Source organism: Cryptomeria japonica, chromosome 6 (genome assembly GCF_030272615.1).
Source record: "Cryptomeria japonica chromosome 6, Sugi_1.0, whole genome shotgun sequence".
NCBI lineage: Eukaryota > Viridiplantae > Streptophyta > Pinopsida > Cupressales > Cupressaceae > Cryptomeria > Cryptomeria japonica.
This window is the reverse complement of record NC_081410.1, coordinates 281,106,075-281,128,600: the sequence shown is the minus strand read 5'-3', so window position 1 is coordinate 281,128,600 and position 22,526 is coordinate 281,106,075. Positions and strand designations below refer to the sequence as shown.

At 35.7% G+C, this 22,526-nt stretch overlaps 1 protein-coding gene across 1 annotated transcript; it reads left to right on the top strand.

Moving 5' to 3' along the window:
• The first annotated feature begins 2,757 nt into the window (after positions 1-2,757).
• LOC131032106 (serine--glyoxylate aminotransferase) lies at positions 2,758-6,856 on the top strand. Its single transcript, XM_057963035.2, has 5 exons — positions 2,758-3,135; positions 4,707-4,991; positions 5,165-5,531; positions 5,931-6,141; positions 6,449-6,856. Exons 1-5 carry the CDS (start codon positions 2,931-2,933, stop codon positions 6,584-6,586), a joined length of 1,206 nt encoding a protein of 401 aa, XP_057819018.1. The 5' UTR covers positions 2,758-2,930; the 3' UTR covers positions 6,587-6,856.
• The last annotated feature ends 15,670 nt before the right edge of the window (positions 6,857-22,526 follow it).

The following is a 22,526-nucleotide window of genomic DNA, read 5'->3' as shown; positions in this document are numbered from 1 at the left end:
CTATGAGCACATAAAATTTTAAAAGGTCTTGTGCCTTATTCCTAATACTTAATTGATCTTTATTTTTCTATAGATGTATTTACAATGTATGGCATGAAATTGGAGAATGTTACAATTAACGTTCCATCAACTTTATAAGTCTTCTGTATTTAATTACTCTTAATATTATTTATAAATCATTCATAAGGGATGAGGGATTCACCATCAACATTAATTATTTTTTACCATGGGAAATTTTTGCTGAGGTCAATAACTAACTTTTACAAATAGTGAGTTATTATTTACTAGAGAGGAATCTTGAGGTTAATTTGATTGTAGGATTCCAACTCCCCATGAGGTTATTTTGGAAGCTTTAATGATTTTTTGGATAGTTATAACATCTCATAAAGACAAAAGTGATCTTCTAAGATAGGACAAAAGTCGGGTAATGAGCTTACAACATGCATTGTTTTATTTATTAAATGCTTGGATTTACCAAAGGAAGGTGTTGGAACATGATAACTAACTTGTTTGCCCTATTTTGAGGGTGAAAATGCTATACATATATATATATATATATATATATATATATATATATATATATAGAAGTTATGGTGGTAGAAATGCAACATTATAAGTTCAAGTGAAAACTCTATTTTCCAGGTGTAGGAGTGAAGTTGAATATAAGAAATAAAAGAGTATATGTACTCTCTTCTTGATGGATTTTCTCCCATATAATTTAATTTTAAGAATAGAATTACATGTAACACTTAATCTTAAAAAAATAAAATTCAAGTAGATTAATTATTTTTTACTAGAACAATAAATAAGTCTACTAAATGATAGATTGAAGATTAAAATTGTAATATACATTGATAAGATAAGTTGAATACTAAGACAATAAATAACATTTTTTCTATATTAAATATAGAGAAAAACAATAAATAAGTCTATTAAATGAGAGATTGAAGATTAAAATTGTCTTATACATTGATAAGATAAGTTGAATACTAATACAATAAATAACATTATTTTTTGTATTATATATAGAGAAAAAGATCATATACATTGTTTAGAAAATGGCCAGATTATCAGACCTCCCCTAGCTGCTACAAAAAGATATCCAGCACTATACAAGATCAACTCATGTAATTTCATACCCCAACCACAAAATGGGGCCTATATACATCTGGTACAATATACATTCAATCAAAACTCGATATATATTATGGCCTATATACTCAAAACATGCTATATATGATGAACATGATATACAAAAGACTTTAGTGCTCAATCTAGGAAGTTCATCCTAGGGGGCTTTCCATCCAAATGGCAATCTTATTCCAAAGAATAACTAGGCCTGATATTGGCATTCCATCTTCTTGCCTTCATTTATCTTGTGCATAACAACCTCTAGTGCTTTGACAAAAGAGGACCTTTCCACATTGAATTTGGACCAGGTATAGCCATGAGAAAGCTCAAATAGATAGACTCTTGTGATTTCATCTTCTATGAATCTCTCGAACTTCTATACTGCAAGTCTCATCACTATGGAAACCTGCACATCAATATTTTGAAAATTGAGTCTCCTTAGAGACTCAGTAAGCAACCTATCCTTTCTCTGGTACCTTTCCTCATTCCTAAATTTCCAAATAGTCTATTTTAACAAGATAACAAAGAATAGAAAATATGACTATTTTTTTAATGCCTTTAATGTAACCATTAACAATATCATGATGAGTGAAACCATTAGCAAAGTTAATTTCAAACATATTCCAAATTTCCTTAGCAAAAATGCAATCAAAGGAAATACTCATAGTAGTGTCTACAATCTCGCAAATATTACACACATCAATATCATTTTGATTATTCTTGATAGGAAGCCAATGCAAATTAAAAAACCACTTAAATCCTTTCTTTTTAGGCAAGATATTACTATCCCAAAGTTGGGTGAAGACTTTATGTCAATCATTACTGCTGCAATTCAAATGTCATACATAGTTAATATGAGTAATCAGATCTAAGTTAGAAGATAATGCATCATAAACCATTTTAGCCCGGGTATTCATAAGTGGCGATCCATCCACCCATGTGTCGGATATGAACCTATCTGAAATCACCTCACACAGCCTGGGGAGGTCAAGGCTAAGACAAACCTCCCTCATCATAGTATAAGTCTTCCAATTAGAAGGTGGCAAATGATACTTCTAACTAAGATCAAACCAAGAAATCAAATTACCATTATAAATAATGTCATTAAAACAACAAATGCCTTTATGAGACCAGCTCTTGGCAGAGCAACGTTGGATGAGAGCAAGCGATTTATCCTTATGGAGCAAATTCCACCAGATGGACCTCTCTCCACAAACATAATTATTACTATCGATGATCCTATTAGTAGTAACAAGGTGTCTAATGAATTCTCAAGCCTTCTATATAACCCTGAACATATTAGATCAAGTCAGAGAGACTGGAAAATTACCGACAACTAGATCACTAAAGGGGAGAATTTTCGAGGATTTGGCATGCTTAGTGTTATTTTCCATAAATCCCCACCTTCGAGAACATGGAAAATAAAGAACATTTAATTATAAAAAATAAAAAAATAATAATAATACAATCTTATCACTTACATATTACAATTATAAAGATAAAGTAAAGTGAAATGAAAATGGAATCTTTATAATGCAGGGATGATAGAAAAAGATAAATGAGGCAAATGAGAAATGAAATAAAATAAAATAAAAGGGCATGCGTATTCGTAGGTCAGTCTACATCGATGTCCTCATTAGCATCGTCATATAGGCTAAGATTGGGCTTGGCCACACGATACCCATCCAAATCTCGTCCCCATATTTAGAGGCTTGCTTTATTTATATTATTATCCTCATTATATTAAACGATAAAACCCTGGAAAGAGGCGCACAATTGCAGTTGCAGGGGAAGAGAAAATGGATTACTACTATGCACCTGGGAGGAATCATTTGTTTGTGCCGGGGCCTGTCAACATCCCTGAGCCTGTTCTGCGTGCTATGAACAGGAACAATGAGGACTACCGCTCCCCTGCCATTCCTGCCTTTACCAAAACCCTTCTTGAAGATGTCAAGAGAATCTTCAAAACTACCTCTGGCACTACCTTTTTAATTCCTACTACAGGTATCCTCGCTTCAATTCTTCTCTTTCTTCACTATTTCTTACTGTTTTTGAATTCTTGTTACAGCCATCTTTGTTTCAACTCTTCCCTTTCTTCGCTACTATTTTAGGCATCTGTTCTTGTTTTTGAATTCATAAAACAGCTATCTTCGCTTCAATTCACTGTTATTTAAGGTATCTGTCATTGTTTTTGAAATCTTTTTACAGGCATCTTTGCTTCAATTCTTCTCTTTCTTCGCTACTATTTTAGGCATTTGTTATTGTTTTTGAATTCTTAAAACAGGCATCTTTGCTTCAGTTCACTATTATTTTAGGTATCTGTCATTGTTTTTTAATTCTTGTTACAGCTATTTTCGTTTCAATTCTTCTTTCTTCGCTACTATTTTAGGCATAGGCATCTGTTATTGTTTTTGAACTCTTAAAACAGGTATATATCTTCGCTTCAATTAACTATTATTTTAGGTATCTGTCATTCTTTTTGAATTCCTATTACAGCTATTTTCGTTTCAATTCATTTCTCGCTTCAATTAACTATTATTTTAGGTATCTGTCATTGTTTTTGAATTCCTATTACAGCTATTTTCGTTTCAATTCATTTCTTTCTTCACTATCATTTTAAGCATCTGTATTTGATTTCCCACTACAGCTAATTTGCGTCAATTTTTCTCTTTCCTCACTACTATTTTAGGCATCTGTTATTGTTTTTGAACTCCTACTGCGTTCTCTTCGCTTCAATTCCTCTCATTCTCATTACAATTTGAGGCATCTGTTACTGTTTTTTTTAATTTTACAGGTTTAGGTTATGTTACAAGTTCATTAAATGGGGGCTTTTCTGATTTAATTTTCTGTTTCTCAAAAAAATGATTTAAATACATTTTCTATGTGATAGGTTCTCCTAGAATTCTAGTTACTGTGTTCTTATCAGAATTCAAACTTCTTACGTCAATTTTTTTATTTTTGAAATTTAATTTTGTATACCTTTTTAATATCTGATACATTTTAATTAGTAATAATTATTTTATTGTTGTTTAAACTTTACTTTATATTATCAATAATTACAAACTATGAATAAAAAATATTAATAAAAAAGTTTAATGGAATAATCCACTTTTATTGAAAAAAATAAAATTACAAAATATGTTGTTTTACTTTTATTGTCACTAAGAAAATAAAGATTTATATACTGTAAATATTATATGAATATTTTTTGAATTTTAAATCAATAAAAAATAAAAAAGATAATAAAAAATAGAAAATAAAGGCTGGAAATGCACAAGAATGAATGTTATGATTTTTTTATAAATGATGCTACTTAATCTCCATACGTAAAATTGTTTATGCTTTTAATAGATCCTGAATTTTGTAAGAATTATTCAATAAGTTAAAAAATAGTGTCTCCTGTGATGTGAGCTTGAAAGAATGATATATGTAATTAGTTTCCTGGATTTACCAGCTCAACGTCTGTCTAGTGATCTATGGTGAAGTATTAGGAAGGCTTAAGTTAGAGCAGCTTATGTAATCACCAAAGTAAAGGAGAGAGCATTTTGTAATTGGTTTGAATTTGAATGAATCAGGTACTGGTGCGTGGGAAAGTGCTCTGACCAACACGCTCTCGCCACGAGATCGAATAATCTCTTTTGAGATAGGCCAGTTCAGTCTATTATGGATTGACCAAATGCAACGTCTCAACTTCGACGTTGATGTTGTAAGCTCGGAATGGGGACGAGGGGCTAATCTTGATGTATTAAGTGCAAAGCTTGCACAAGATAAAGAACACAAAGTAAAGGCTGTCTGCATTGTACACAATGAGACTGCAACTGGTGTCACCAACAATTTGGCAGCTGTACGGAGAGTGCTTGGTAAGCATGGAATTACATAATGCTTTATATATCTTGAGAGAAGGAGCTTCTGGAAAAATAAAAAATTATACTGATTTGATTTTGTCGACATCAACATTTTGATGCTTTGTGTGGTGAGAGGATTAACTTCTAGAACAAGTGTGTTTTCATCAATGTTATATTGCATTGTGCAGATGATTGCGGGCATCCTGCATTGCTTCTTGTGGACGGTGTGTCTTCTATATGTGCTCTAGACTTCCGCATGGATGAATGGGGAGTGGATGTAGCACTTACTGGCTCTCAAAAAGCTCTCTCCATGCCAACTGGAATGGGTATAATCTGTGCAAGCCCAAAGGCCATGGAAGCAGCCAAGAGTGCAAAGTCATTGCGAGTGTTTTTTGACTGGAATGACTATTTGAAATTCTACAAGTTGGGGACTTTTTGGCCCTATACACCTTCCATTCAACTTCTATATGGGCTGCGCGCAGCGCTTGACCTTCTATTTGAGGAAGGACTAAATAATGTCTTTGCCAGACACGCCCGGTTAGGAAGGGCCACCAGGTTTGTTTTTAAGGTTTTTTGAGTTTGCAACGTCACATGCATCGTACTCAAGATTTTCATAGTCCATTAGATCGATCGGAACATTTTCTAGAAAAATTGGGTATAATTTGTTTACATTAATGTTTTGAATCACATCAAAGATCTGATCTTTTATGCTAATCTCGTGATTTAAAATCTCAATGTATACAAATTAAGCACAGTATTTTCACCAGAAACTTTACTTTTCAACATCAAATGTTACGACTTTTTTCACTCAGCCACTTTCATGTCACTTGATTCGAATCAAGACCTCAGTTTAACTTCCTAATTGGGTGAATGCTCAAATTGATGGCACACTAGTCATGAATCATTTTACATCAGTTTAGGCTTTTTTTTTTTAAAATATGGCGTGGCTGGCAGGCTTGCTGTAGAAGCATGGGGGTTGAAAAATTGCTCTCAGAGAGAGGAATGGTACAGTGACACTGTTACAGCAGTGATTATTCCGCCTTACATTAATAGTGCAGATATTGTGAAAAGGGCATGGAATAGATACAATATGAGTTTGGGACTGGGCCTCAACAAAGTTGCCGGCAAGGCGTTTAGAATAGGACACCTTGGAAACGTAAATGAGGTAAAAGTTTTCCTTTTCCTCCGCAATATAATGCCATTTTCTTATAATGTCAGGTTAAATTGCAAGGTTTTGGGTTGTAATTTATATTTGTAGGTTAATAGCGATGATTTGCAGTGTAATAGGTTTCTACTGGTTAGTGTTAATGGTCGCCAAGGGCATCTAGAAACAGAACACTTACAGGGGGCTTGTTTAGTAGTAGTTGTATATGTATGTGGTTTAAATGGTGGCACATAGTTTCCTCCGTGTAAGTGCTACACTACAATTTGCATTTTTATCACCACTTGATTTCATCTTGCTGTGGATACAGTTACAACTGCTGGGATGCCTTAGTGGCGTGGAAATGATATTGAAGGATGTTGGATACCCAGTAAAATTGGGAAGTGGAGTTGCAGCTGCAGCAGCTTATCTTCAGCACTCTATTCCATTATTCGCATCTAGAGTGTAACAGCTAGGGTTTTATATCTTTGTATTTTATCTGAAAGATTTCTTCTCAGCCTTTCTTTAGACTACACCCATGTATTTAAATCCACTTTCTTATATGACTATAAAGCCTTTTTTCCTAGTTGGAAATGTCGTACGTGGACGATTGACATTTCATTGATGTTTGTATGTTATTTCAACATATCCATCGATTATTCAATATCGTTTCAACAAAATTATTCTCTACAATGTACCGGATGTTGGATATTTTGATAAGATTTCTGTGCTTTATTAACTTCGCATTAAATGTTTTGGTCGGCATAGCTAAGAGAGAGGACCCAGTTACGTGGGTGGTCCACTAACCTCCGTACGGTTGGGTAGCAAGGACATCTCTTTTTCCACTTTTAATTGTTATTTGTGAAAGTGGGGATTAGTAGTTATATTTTTATTTAATAAATGAACAAAAAATTTAATTTTAATGTTACATAAAAAAAAATTAATTAGGGAAGAGAATTCAGTAGTCGAGCATCCTAATTTCTAACTCTCAAAATCTTATGTGAAATTTTGAAATCACTCAATTTTTTATAAGAGCTTACTTGGCAAGTCCCTTGCTTCTAACTAAGTTTTGAGGGTCACATCATCAAATATGATGTCACATCAACATGTTTTTTGCCAAGGTGTTCAAAACAACCCAAGAAAAAAGTGAAACCGATACTTGTGCACTAGGGGAAGAGCACCAGTAGTCGTCATAGTTAACTTCACGCACCCACAAATCCTAAATGGTACATTGGATTATGATTTTTTCTTTTTAGTTGTCTTCGTATGCGACTTAACTGCTTATAGCTATTGATCTGGCTTTTGGGTAGTAACGATGCACGTTGTGGAATCAATTATGCACATAAAGGTCATAAGTACACATTTCAAAGTGTTGCTTGATGCCTAACTAAAGATGTTCTAGTAACTGTTAACTCAAAATTGTTAGTACTTGTTGACAAATGTCTCAATAGTGGTGCACAAATGTTCCAATAGTGGTGCACAAATGGGACAAATGTTCTAATAGTTGTGCACAAATAGGCCAATTAATTACAAAAAATGATCAGCTATTGGTACAAAACAAATTTATTAATGGTGTTTTCACTATGACGACTATTGGGGGGTCAACATGACAATAAGGTGACGGTTATTGGAACTATGTTATCTATTGGTGCTCTTCACCTAAGTCTTGTTTTAGTGGTGTGTTGATGTAGCATAACATGATCTGTCATTTTTCTAGATCTAAGGTATACATTTAATTCAATTATGTGTAGTCATCATCAACAATAAGAACTTTAAAGTCACAACTATTGATACAATATTGTCAAAAATATTGGGCATTAAATCAACAAGTGCTATCACAACTACTGGAACACACTCAACTACTGGGTCACCTCCCCTATATAATGTAAGATGTATATAACTATATTTGATTCACATATTTTAGGTCAACGTTTACTGTTGGGGATGTTAGACAACTCAATATAGAAACAAGTGATGTAGTATTGTTAATGATGACCTAGATGCTAAGCAATATGTTGAAGCGACAAAATCACTAATAAGTACATGGTCAAATTATCAAAGAAATTCAATGTACTATTTAAGAGCTAGGGAGATGCAAAATTATCCCACATGACTAGTGAATCATCTCCCCTATAGTTTCTAATATGAATCTCTTTTTTGGGGATTCATATCAGCAAATCCTTTGATATAACACATTGAAGAGGATTTTTTTTTTCTTTTTAATGCAATTTATTGTATAATAGGAAAATTGTACCTTCAATGTTCTTTGAATAAGGTTTATTTACAATCTTTGAACTATTACGAATAAAATCTTTTGGTGTAATTGAATGGTTTTGACAGTAGTATTTATAGGTTTATTAGTCTAGCATTGCACATTTTTTAGTTAAAAATCGACACTCAAGTGCACATTTAGATACTGTTTCTAGTAACTTAAGCAATCTTAAGATGTGTGAAACTAATGAATAGCTTTAACAATTATCCATTTGCACATGACAATTCTCATTTATCACATAACATATTTGTGTAAAAGAAAAAAGTGACAATTTAGTTAAGTATATTAATCAAATGATTTTCATTGCATTTATGTTAGAATTTGCGAGTTTCAATTAAATGTATTTTATTATTATTCAACAAAGTAAAACTAAAATTCTATAACTACTTTAGAATATAGAAAATGTAAAATATAACTAAGCCAAAATATAAGAGAAATGAATGAAATATAGTTTACAAAAATATTACAATGGAATGGTTTTAACACTAAAATGTGAAGGCCATTGGATTGAATGCTAGTATGACATGTCATTGTCCCATATGATTAGAAAATTAAAGATATTGTTCTACCTAAAAAAATGTTGGCAACAAGGCAACAAACTGAGAAGGGGGTGGAGGGGTGAATCAGTTTGCTCACAAACTCAACACAATTCAAACTTAAATTCAAATCTCATAATTAGCAATGAAAGAACAAATCAACACCACATCAATAAAACACATAACAACAATATTTTCAACGTGGAAAACCCGGTTAAGGGAAAAAACACGGCACGACGGGAACCTACCCACAATGAGATAATACCCTGTTATGAGTAAGTGAAATATTACAATGGGAAATGCACATGAATTCAGACACATTGCCTAGAGCTCACTACTCAAATCACAAAACAAGAAGGGCTACAACCCTAAGGAAGACTCACTGTCTTACAAAAACATTCTGATTACATCTAGAGGATCATGAATTGATGAAATAACATCTCCACATCCCCGGTTACAGTTCCAGTTAAGCACAGTCAAATATGCTCTGCCACACACTTCGTTTCACACTTCCAAAAGATATAAACACTTGCTCGCACACTTACTCGATCACACACTCACAAATGCAATGCAAATACATCTCACAAATGAATATTACATATATTTATACAAATCATCAACCTATATTTCAAGGTCGCCTCAACCCTCAACATAATTAACAAGAATATAACCTCACATGCTACAACAATACATGCGGACCAAAACAATGTCGGCTAAGACATAGTCTGGACCTCAATCAATACTGCAACCAAGAAACATAGCCAAGAATTACGCCTAGAAAATCTGCAACATGCTACAATCACCAAGAATCTTGCATAACACGAAGAGCACTACCGGATCAAGAAAATAATTAATAACGCGTACAATGATCAATGCAGACCATCAACACGGATATGACCCAATCTATAAACATCCACAAGCAACGTGAATTGAAGAAAGGTAAAACCAATGCAAGGTTACATGGTAGTTTAAACCCAAATAAACATAAAAAACCAAATAAAGTATAAACCAAGATTCTTATACCTTGCAAGAGAGAGTTCTCTCTTGTTCCTTTGATTGAGCTATTGGTGAAGCCAAGGATGTGCCCCTCCTTAACTTGTTTGGATTAGCTCCTTGATTGGGATTTGGATTGGATTTGAATGATGATGGATATGGATTAGATGAGAGAAGATTTGGGCATTATGATGGCATGATGGATGATATGGATTTTAAATTAAAAACATAAGATTAGATGAGAAGTTGATGAAGAGATGAAATGGCTAGCATAAGAATGTATGAAAAGTGAATTTTTCATAATTTGTGAGGAAAAGAGACTCCAATTTATAGATTGGAGGAGGCCAAAATGGAGTTCTAAGATTGATTTTGGGATGAAGGGTTGAGATCGATTTGAGAGGGAGCACATGGATTGAGAGGACAAGGTGTGGGATTCAAGAGATATTCCATAAAGACATTTCTTGCCTCCACACCTCTCAAGGTTCATGGGGAAGAGCTCCCAAGTACATTGGGAAGAGAAAAATGAATTAAAAATTCCTTGTGAGGAGGGAGGAAGAATTAAAAATTCCAAAATAAGAGGATGTGTGGGAAGACTAAATGGATAAAGGAATTAAAAATTCCTTGGGAAGAGGATGCATGGGGAGATTCAAATAATTTGAATTTCTTTGAAAGAATCAAGGTGATTAGGGATGGGCAAATGATTAAGGGGATTGATTAGGTGGCTTAATGAGTGATTAGAGAGCAAGTGGGAAAGTTAGGAGGATGTAACATGTGGAGAAAGAATGAGTGGAGGAATATAAAATTGGAGAATAATGATAAGTATGATTAAGGAAGAATTAATTAGGCTAAGTGAAGATTAGGAGAAATGATTTGTAGGAATCACTTTAGTTAGGCTAATTAATTAAAATTAATTAACTAAGTGGGTTTTAGAAGAAATAATGATCCAGGTGTCTTTAGAAGAATGGGGAATAATTAATTTTGATAAATTAATTATGGGACTATAGTGATAAAATTAATTAAATTTGATTTAATTAACCTTAAGAAGAGGGGAATTAACACAATTAAATTGGTTAATTATGTTGACATGCTTAAATTGATTAAATATTAATTTAATTAATTTTAGGTGTTTACATTTTGCCCCTCTTTGATATAGTGTCATGAAGTGAAGTTATATCAAAGAAGAATAAAACATAGTGGATGGAAAGAATAAGGACTAGTAGCATGATGTATCAGTCATAGGTGAAATGAGGAAGGATGATGAGGAGGTAGTGGTATGCCCCCTCGAGAGGACATGCGGATTCTAAGAACACAAGTGTGCTCTCGAAATGGATAGGAGGACTAGATAATGAAAAGATGAAGATGATGAAGGGGGAGCGAATGAATAAATTGGAGTCTCCAAGATAAATGGGTGAAATGGGATGAATGAATGAAATGGAGTGGATGACCTTCCATTGTTCAAGCCAACCAACCCACCTACTTTCCTTCTCATAGTGCGGAATGAAGTATGCTTACCCACCTGCTCCTTGGTGCACTAATGATGAAGCCAGCTACTCAATCTACTTCTTGTTGTGTAGATGTGGAGAGCAAACCTAGTTTTGATATTGCCACAGATTATCCATGCCACTGATTATAGGAATCAAGATGTTTTGAATATTTGGGGCGTGGACTAGACTCTCAAACAATAGGTATCTCTATGTACATAGGTTCCCAAACATCGATGATGATTGAAGTGCAAGACTATAGGATCGTACAAGAGAAACCATCAAACACGACATACCACAAAAATAATGCCCCATTATACACCAACCAAGACATATCGAGATATAGGATGATCAGGGCAGCCCTGAACATGTACAGTCCAGGGACACAAGATAAAAAAGTTAGAGCGAAAAGATCAATCATGACATCTCTTGCCAAGAGTGGGACATGGATTTGGTTAGGGTGCCAGACATGGGAAGGATACATCCCGATGGGTAGGAAGATTGATTTGGATAAACTGCCAGACATGGGAAGGATGCATCCCAATGGGTAGGAAGATTGATTTGGATAAACTGCCAGACATGGGAAGGATGCATCCCGATGGGCAGGGTACAAATAGATTGATAGATGCAAGAGACAAGATGATGTTCGGGATCTCTAGGTGAGAGGATTTCCACTTGGATTTGATTAGCACAGTATGGATGGGTGTTTGAATTGCGTGTGAGTCAATATAAGCTCAGATAGATGGGAAAAGCTCAGTGTGATGGGGGTCATAAATGGATTGGATAAAATGGGAGGGGGATAAATAATTGAATAGGATTGGATGGGATGGGGAATATGATATGATATGATGGGATTGGTTTGTGGATATAGGATAAATGGAGGGGGACCAATGACAAGGGAAGGCTTGGTAAGAGGATGGATGGATGGAGAGATTCCTTGGATAGGGGGTGAAGGGATTAAGGAGATGGATGGTGATAGGATATGGAGGACTAAAGGATGGACGATAGGTGGAATGGGGATCCAAGAACTATGTTTCAAAGGAGGAAAATGCCCCAATTAAGGCTAGAAGGATGGTGAATAAATATGTGTGAGATTGAAGGATAATGCGTGGTGGATATGAATGGAGGAGGAATTTGAGCTTACATTTTCTCAAAGCATGCATACACATTATTTTTTCTCTAGGAATGAGGGATGAATTTGGATAAGATGAGAGATATGAGATGGAGGATATGGATAGGATAATCAAGACCCAAGATAGGAAAGGAGGATGGACTTAGATATGATGAGGAATATGAGATGGAGGATATGGATAGGATAGTGAAGACCAAAGATAGGAAATGAGGATGGACTTAGATAGGATGTGGATAGATGATAATGGATATGAATAGGATAGTGAAGACCAAAGATAGGAAATGAGGATGGACTTAGATAGGATGTGGATAGATGATAATGGATATCAATAGGATAGTGAAGACCAAAGATAGGAAATGAGGATGGACTTAGATAGGATATGGATAGATGATAATGGATATGGATAATGCAGATGGTAGGGAAGCATGGATGGAGATTTCCCCCAAGTGTAGAGTGCAAGAAGACGGGGGAACTACACATGACGCTTGTTTCAGGCATCTGGTTCCCTGGATAGTATATATGTTATAATAGAACAAGAATGAACTGAGATTTACTTGGTAAATGGGCTAGGATGGGAGACATGGATATGTGGAACTTGGATAATTTTGAGGCATTTATGAGCTAAATGTGGATGGTTGATAAGGTAATCCATGAACTTCTATGCGCATTTTCTCATACCAAGCTTTGAAGTTTGTGTTGGTTCCCAAAACCACAGATTGGAAGACCAAAAGACTTGCCAAATCCCTCTGAACTTTAAGCTCCATTGAACCTAGGTGGGTGTGCCTCTTCCTCTCAAGCACAAAAGAGGTTATTTATAGTGGATTTAAAACTTTTAGCAAGTTTACACAACTGACAAATTATTGTTCTGCAACTATGCTTTATTATGTGCTTTAACTTAATGCTTTGAAAAGAAATGATTGTAAATGTATATTGAAAATGAGATTGCTTTCAAGACTTAAATAAAATCTACATAGATCAGTTCATATAGGATTTGGGAAGAATGTTTCTCTATCAAGGACCTTGAATGCATACAGATCAAAACCTTAAAAGATCAATAATAGACTAGTACCTCTATCCGAGAATATATATGACACTTTGTGGACAAAATATCTTATCAACTTAAGAGACGATTTCTCATCAACTATGAAGGTTCAGTATGCGTTACACAAACAATAAGAACTCAATCTTTCACTTAATGCAACATCATGTGATTCACATCATAGAAATTCTATAAATAGATTTATCAAGAGGACAAAGATAACTCATCAACACTAAAGTGTAAACAATATTTGAAAAAGAGACAATGAACCTTGTATATTAATCTTCAGGAACTAATTGTATACACAAGCTACACTTGTAAATACTTCATTACAGATTGCTTGCACAAAATGATACTTCTTCTTCCTATAGACTTCTCTGATACAGAATGATATTCAATCCCTATAGCATGTCGCCCTTCTGACTTCCCCCCCTTTTACATAAAAAAAATGACTCCCTATAAGTATGTGAATTAAAAGACATATTGAAAGGACACACCCTTTCATACACAAAAGGGAGTTACAGACAGTTTCCCTCCAAAGGACACTCCCTTTGGTTTAATAAAAAATTACAAATGAGAACCCTTAAAAAATACTAAATGATGCTTTAATAATGTGCCTTCTATTCTTCATCTTGATAAAATTCTTCAGCAAATATTCATCAGCCTCTCATTATTTTTTGCACATAAAGATAAGCCAATCAAATTCCTTGGTTTGAAAATTAAAATATCTCACCTTCAATTAGGTTTTATTTGGAAGGATCAACAATATTTAAATACTTATACAAATACTTATTAAAATAATTCATTTAAATCAAAGTATTAAACACTTGTAATTATTTATTTAAATAAAATAATTGACCCAAATGATAGTTTTTTCATAACCTAAGGTAAAAGATTTTATATGACAAGTAATGTAGACACTTAAAAATAATTATTTTAATTATTTTTAATTCCTCGCATAATTAATTAATTAATTATGTTAATTCAAATTCCTCTCAATATTAATTAAATATAATTAATATTGTCAATATAGCATGTGATTGATTTATTTAATAAATCAATCCCTTTCTTTATTCTTCTAAAAAATCAAATCCTCACAAATCTTCCTCTTAGCTCAATTAATTAGTTAACCTACATGATTCCTACAAATCATCTTCCTAATTCATCATTAACCTAACAAATTCTTCTAGAAACTTCCTAAACTCACTTAACATTATTCTTCTAATTTTTTATTCCCTCCACTCATTCTCTCTCCTAGTCAAATTCTCCTACAAATATTAATCCCACCTAACATTTCCTCTAATCCCCCTCCTAATGAGTCGTTAATGGTTAATAATCATGATTAACCACAAAGTCAACTTTTTGTCCTTTTCATCCAGCCACTAGTTTTAAATGCTCTTTTCCTAGCTGAATGTAAGATTTTCGAAATCACACATTCCTCTAGGCATCCCCTCTCCCAAGGAATTTTTAATTCCTTTTTATTCCTCCAATCCCCATGATATCTTTTTTTGAAGAATTTTTAATTCCTCCAATGCATCTTGTGGAGTGTGGAGATACGAAATGCCTTTAAGGCATATTTCTTGGTCTCCACACCCTCCCTTGGACCTTGTGTGAGCTCACAAGTAAATCTTAGCCCTTCATCTCAAATTCATCCTAGCCATTCGTTTTCCTCCTCTTCCTATAAAATAGGGCTCCATCCCTTCATTCAAAACATCTTGAAATCCAATAAGTTTATGCTGCCCTTTTGAACCCAGGAAATCATCTTGGCAACTTGATCATCTCATCCTTATCATTTTTTAAATCCATTCCATTTGTGCACAACATTGGAGAGCCATCCACATCCAACAATCAAAGGAGCACATTAAGTGGAGCATTATCAAGGGGCACCTTCACTTCATCAAGCTCAATCCGAAGGAGAAGGCAAAATAGCAAGGTGAAATGATCTTTTAATGATATTTTAACATTCTACATGTTTATTTCATTATGTTTTGATCATTTGCCTTTCAAATTTGTTTTCTCCTCTTCATTTTGGCACGCTCGGTGGGACCCACATCCCTAAGAACTAATATTTTTTTTTTTTAAGGTTTTTGTGAGTTGTGAGACGCAGGTTCCAAAATAACGCGACTGCAGAATTTTTATTTTTTTTGCAGGTTCCAGAGTAGCGGCTCTGTATTTCTGCGTAACAACTTCTTTTCTATTTCTGTTTCATTTTTGTTTCTGTTTCTGTTTCAGTTTCAACACGATAGCTCTGCGATTAGCGCGAGCGTTTTTGTGGGAATTTGAATTCCTGTTATTCGATCTATTATTTGCTCTGTTATCTGCTTTGTTTAATTATAATCTGTGTGAAAGTAGGAGAGTATGCTCTTGTCTATATAGACAATCAGAAATCTAGACCTTTCACTTTTCTATTCTGTTTAGCATGACTGTTTGCTCTGACCGCAAGAAAGTGTGAAAATAGGAGAGTATGCTCTTGTCTATCTAGACAATTAGAAATCCGGACCTTTGACACTTTTCTATCTGTTTAGTGCTACTGTCTGCTTTGTTAATTTGTCTAAAATTTTTAGGCGCTAATTGTAGTCTGCATTTCTTTTTTTTTCATTTCCTGTTATTTGCTCTGTTTAAATATAATCTGTCTGACCGCAGGAAAGTGTGAAAGTAGAATATTATGCTCGTCTATCTAGACAATTAGAAATCCGGACCTTTGACATTTTTTTTTTTTCTGTTAAATTTATGGTTTCTGCTCTGTTAAATCTAGGGTTTCTGTGTGCTCTGTTAAATCTAAGGTTTTAAGTGTAAATTTTTTTCTGTTTTTTCGCCATATCTTCTTTATCTCGACTCCATTTTCCTCCAAGCTTCACTAGATTCTTCGCATTGCCATTTTCCACATTTTCGTCCTTGGGGGCCTTATCCCAAAAATCCACTTTTTGAAGCTCAAAATCCCATATTTCTCTATTTTTAGGGTTTGCCATAACTTCTTCCCCTTTTATCCAATCACCTCCAAATTTTTCCTATATTATCCATCTCCAACTTTTGCTTCTTTGTCCCTTTTGGACAAATTTTCCCATTCTTTCATCTCTCCTCCAAAATCCTCATTTTTCACTTGCCTATTCCCTTGGAAAGTGGCAAAAACCTAGTCAAACCCCATTTACCCATCAAAGCTTTCTTCAAATCCACATTTGTCATTAGTAAAAAAGTTTTTATTCATGTTTTTCTATTCATTCCCAAAAAATTTAAAAAAAAACAATATTTTTGTTATTTTGTTGTTTTTTGCAGGATGCTTGTTGAAGACTCTATTTTTCCAAACTAATCAAATTGTTTTGTAGGATGCTTGTTGAAGACTCTATTTTTCCAAACTACTAATCAAGTTGTTTTGTAGGATGCTTTTTGAAGACTCCATTTTTCAAACTACTAATCAAGTGGTTTTGCAGGTTGCTTAGCTGATTCAACCAAATATTGTGCATTTATTTAAATTAGACACTTAGATATTAATTAAAATGGAATAAACCATTATCTTATGTGTCTTTAAGAAAAGTGTAAAGGTAGGAAAGTATGCTCTCATCTTACTAGACGATTAGAAATCCAGACCCTCCAACCTTTTCTTGTTTGATTGTGTGTTTACATCTAGCGGGCCTGCCCTCCCAACTTCCTCTTTGAGAAGGTAAGAGGGGAATGACCCAAGTGAGTACACCCGGACCTGGGGTTCCCAACTCACTATAATAAATAGGCCATTGACTATGAAAGGGTTAATGGTTGGGGCTATATGAGAGTCCACTCTCACATTGGGTGCTTAGTAGGATCCTAGAGATTTCAATCATGCTTGCGTGACTACTAAATTCTTGGTGTTTCGTTGGGCTATAGGCCTCAATTGCGCTTGCGCAACTTCGAAGAGTAGCTCCTAATGGGAAGACTTACTAAACACTTTGTTCATAGTGGCCAAAAACCTTCTAGTCATTGGTACAAGAGGTCGGACCTCTGAAGTGACCCATATTCTTACGGCCTTTAGTAGAGACACAAAGTTCGCCATGAGGAGTTTTCATGGAAATTGATACTTGGCTGCTCTAAGAAGTGAGTGTCGTGGAGGGGAGCCAGTGGGGTCAAGCATCTAAGTGTCCGCTCTGGGTAAGCGTAGATGAGAAACCAATTGGGATTCAATGACTATTGTCCTTGCCAGCCTTAAGAATGTTGTATATGAACATGACTGTCTTTGATATAATATGTATTTGATCACTGTGTTTTCTTTGTTTGATACATACTTGCCAAGAGTAGACTAAAAATACATCACTATCCCCAAACACTTTGCAAAAACATTTGTCAAGACACAAACAATTGTCCAAGTCATTACACACACCAAGTCCAAAAAAAAAGAAATTGCGTCAAAACTCTGTCCGTCCCATTTTTCATAAGCCTAAGAGAGAAGCTAAGAGTCCGTCATCTCCATCAACATTCAAGTTTGTCCTTTGAAACACCAACTATCATCCAAATCAGGGTGGTCGTATCCCTTCATACAACTTGCCATTCGAATCGATCCTTCATGTTCATACCAAAGACAACCTAGTCATCAAATTTCTTCTAAACCATCACTACTATACCTCCTCCATCAATCATCCTCAAATTTCCTAAGTCCTTTCATCACATTTTTCCTAAGTCTTTTCATCACAAATATCGTGTATGGTCACAACTCGATCCCAAAAGAAAAAGATGGCTGAACAACAATATGGCATGCCAGACATTGGTGTCTTATATGAAGATCCCACGCAAGATCATACACAAAGTGGGAAACTTAGTGATCAAGATCAAAGTCAAAATCTTGACATGGTTAACCAAGATGAACTTTGTCCGGAAGTGCAAACTTTCATAGCGGATTCTTATAACCAAGAGATGATGGAAAAGTTTATTAAACACAATCCTACTGCACTTCTGAAAACTCTCCTTGAACATGGAGCTCAACTTCCACCTGAATTTAATAGATCCGCTCTCACCCAACAACCACAAGGAGACCTCGCTCCCACACAAAGTGCTGCACCTACTATTCAAACTCAATCAATTGCAGCCCCATCAATCATCTAGGGTCAATCAATGCCACCCGCGATACCTCCCACCATGTTCTCCATCCCACCTTCTTCCTTCTTACCATCCATACCACTATCAAATCCGATCTCATCCATTCTCCAACAAACTTCTATACCACCTCCTTCTATTCAACCACAAATTTCTATTCCACAAACTTCCCTTCCTCCCAACAATATCACAAATTTTATCCGGGCCGTATTCAATCCCATCACAACAATTAGCGGACTGCAACCAACTATCCCTCAAACCCCAACGACATCGGTCATCACATCCCACGTTCCCACCTCCTCATCATATCAATATATTGGTGGTGGTGCACCTTCTTTGGTTCATTCAATTCTTGGGGCAAATACACTTCATCATTATCAAAGCCCACAACAAGACCTCATCAAGGAAATTCAAGACATGAAGAATATCATCAAGGATATGAAACAAAAGACTAATAAAAGGAAAACTTACTCGTTCAAAGAGTTTTGCCTTTGTCCTTATGATCCGTCTATATCAGTTGCACCATATCCCCTGGGATTTGAGATTCCTAAATTCACCAAGTATGAAGGCAAAGGAGACCCCCGCGATCATGTTTGAGAATTCCACATCTTATGCTAGGAAGTCTCCTATAGTGACCTTTATCTTCTCAGACTCTTTCCCAAGAGTCTCACGGGAGACGCCTTGGCATGGTTCTCATCTTTACCACGAGGTGCCATTGTTTCTTTTCCAGACTTGGCAGAAAAATTTGTGGCCCACTATGCATACAACATGGGTAATGATGTTTCTATGATGGACTTATGTAATACAAAACAAAGGCCCGAAGAAACCTTCACCAATTTCCTACAAAGATGGTGACATCTTATCAAGAAATTCCAGTGGGACATGCCAGAACAACATCAAATTGAGCTATTCCAAAAGAGCTTGGTGCCTGAACTTTCAAGACCTTTAATATCTCAATGTATCAAATCATTCCAAAAATTGACAGATAAGGGCCTCGCCCTCTAACGTGTCTTGTTGGAAGAAGGAACCTTGAAACATTACCAGAAATCAACACAAAGTTCTTCCTCTTATTATAACGACAAGCCAAAATTTTGGTCCAAAAACAAAAATGTGGTCAATGATGGTATAACTGATGCAAAGCAGGTCCAAACTGTGGTCGCTCCCCCAAAATCCACCACCAATAATCTTCAATTCAATAATCAAGACAATCCAAATCAATCCAAAAAACCTCACAACAATGTCTCAATCCAGGGATGACCACCCCGATCGAATAATGGGACTCCAAGAGATTTCACCCCTCTGGCTGAGCCTATTGAAGTGGTGTTTCAAAAACTTGTCCAAGTAGGTATAGTGGTTTTTTCAATCACTCGCACGTTTGACCCCAATCAACCTAAACCAAGATGGTATAGTGAAAATGAGTATTGTGAATACCATCGTATCAAGGGACATGATACACGAAAGTGTATGAAATTGAAGATCTACATACAAGATCTCATTTATAGAGGTGAGAATGAGATAGCAAATACAAAACCTGGTAATAACAATGACAAACTCCAAATGTACCATGAACCATTCCTGAAGCATGATAAAGGAAAAGGCTCATCATCTAACGCAATGGGTTATGACTACGCTAATCACATAACCGGTTTTGATTTTTTAGTAGGTCGCATTGAACCTATAGACAATCATGTCAATGTCATAACCATCCAAGGAGTCAATTCTCCTTCTCCCCAAAGCAGACCAAATCCTGCTAGGATAGTCATTCAAGGTGCCACGCCTTCCACCTCCCATTTACAGAATGACTGCAATGCAACTACACGCCGAGGAAGAGTCACCATCCAAGGAGTTCCTCCCCCACCAAACCCCCCACCCATGTCTTCCACCTGCCGATATGACCTCCTTGATCAACTTGGGAAGACACCCGCACAGATTCCTTGTAGGTCGTACCCTCCACCTATCACCAATGCATCAAATTCCCCTATAATGGCAGAGAGATCACTATTAAAGGTGATCCCCAACCTTTTCAATATTGCAAACTATTAGAGAGGAAGCATCCATACCATTGCCCACTAAATAGACCCTCCCCAATGCCTCCATTTGACATATCAAATGTTGCCTCCACATCATCCCAACCAAATAATCAAATCAAGATATTGGACAATGGCTGCAGAGAATACAAATTGGAGGACGTCTTATTGATAGGCAACCTCCCTCTCTCTTCTAAGTCATTTAGCAAACCAAAAGAGATAAAAAAGGACCCAAAACTAGTCATGCAATGTCAAAACACCACCTTCCAACAATGGGGCCCACTTGATAAAGAGAGCCTCAAAGCAGATATCTCTTCATGGCTGTATCGGGAAGAAGATGAAGATCCAACAAGAATATCCAAAGAAATGTACCCAAAAGCATCTGCCATAGTTGAAAAAATGGGTTACAAAGGACACGGCTTGGGACTAGAGGAGAAAGGAAGAAAAACACCCATAAATCCTATCTCCTACAGATACAAGAGAGGCTTGGGGTACACACTGATGCCTAAGATTACTATCGTTGGTGCCCCTTCTAGTCCTTCTTCAGATATCAAAAGCGCCAACAAAGAGGAATTCTATGAAATGCCTTATGAATATGAGAAAGATATCTTCTTGGATGCTTACATCAATACCATCACCCCCATAACCCCTCCCACTTCACATGAGCTACATCTTGTCCATCATGAACTCATTGACTGGGGCCAATGAGACAAACCCACTTTACATATTTGCGCTGACGACAATGCTCTCATTGCTCTCCTAACAGCACAAAATATGGAAGATTGTAGTAGAATTGAGGGTATTCAACTACACGAAAAGGGATACTTTGGTAGTCAAGTCAATGCCCTTAGCCACAAAAAAGATAATAAAAAAAAAAAAATGATTCTCTAGGTGAAAACCTCCCTGAGGCATCTTTGGATGAACAAGAAATAAAAACAAAGGGCGTATCTGAAAGTGAAAACCTGGAAAAGGCACTTGACGATGAGGGATTTGACCTCCCTACCATTGGTTACCTTCCACAAGACAAATCAAATTTGTTGATAGAAGAAACATACAGCATCAACATGGGCACTGAGGTCATTCTGAAAAATGTGCTCATTGCCAAATCCCTCATAGAAATCGAGAAACAAGACTTCGTCAACTTCCTTACAGAGGTAAAAATCAATTTTGCATGGTCCTATTCTGATATGCCAGGGTTGGACCCTGCCTTGGTGGTTCACAATCTCGCTGTCCACCCAGATGCAAAACCTGTAAAACAGAAATTGCGCAAAATACACCCACATATTGCACTCTTGGTCAAGGTGGAACTCCAAAAGTTGTTAGACGTAGAATTTATCAAACCAATAGATTATGCTAAATGGGTCTCCAACATTGTACCTATCGGCAAACCTACTGGGGGCATCCGCATCTGCACAGATTTCTGAGATCTAAATATAGCTTGTCCTAAAGATGATTTCCCGCTCTCCAATATAGACATGATTATGGACCTTACAGCAGGACATGAAATGTTATTGCTAATGGATGGGTTTTCTGGATACAACCAAATTAGGATAGTAGATGAGGATCAACATAAAACTGAATTCACAATACCATGGGGTACCTTCTATTACCAGATCATGCCTTTTGGCCTTAAAAATGCTGGAGCTACATATCAACGTGCAATGACAACAATTTTTCATGACCTCTTACACAAAATTATGGAGGACTACATGGATGATCTGCTAGGAAAATCCAAGACAAGACAAAAACACATCCCCATTCTAAAACAGATCTTCGAAAGATTGGAAAAATACAAACTATGGTTGAATCCAAAAAAATGTGTGTTTGGCGTCATATCGAGAAAACTACTGGGATTCATTGTTTCCCGCAGA

Bases quoted from the DNA above. Each gene is read 5' to 3' on its own strand.
- LOC131032106 (XM_057963035.2), top strand. From the start codon at position 2,931: ATGGATTACTACTATGCACCTGGGAGGAATCATTTGTTTGTGCCGGGG. The intron at 3,136-4,706 runs GTATCCTCGCTT...TGAATGAATCAG, and splicing joins CTTTTTAATTCCTACTACAG to GTACTGGTGCGTGGGAAAGT. The intron at 6,142-6,448 runs GTAAAAGTTTTC...CTGTGGATACAG, and splicing joins ACCTTGGAAACGTAAATGAG to TTACAACTGCTGGGATGCCT.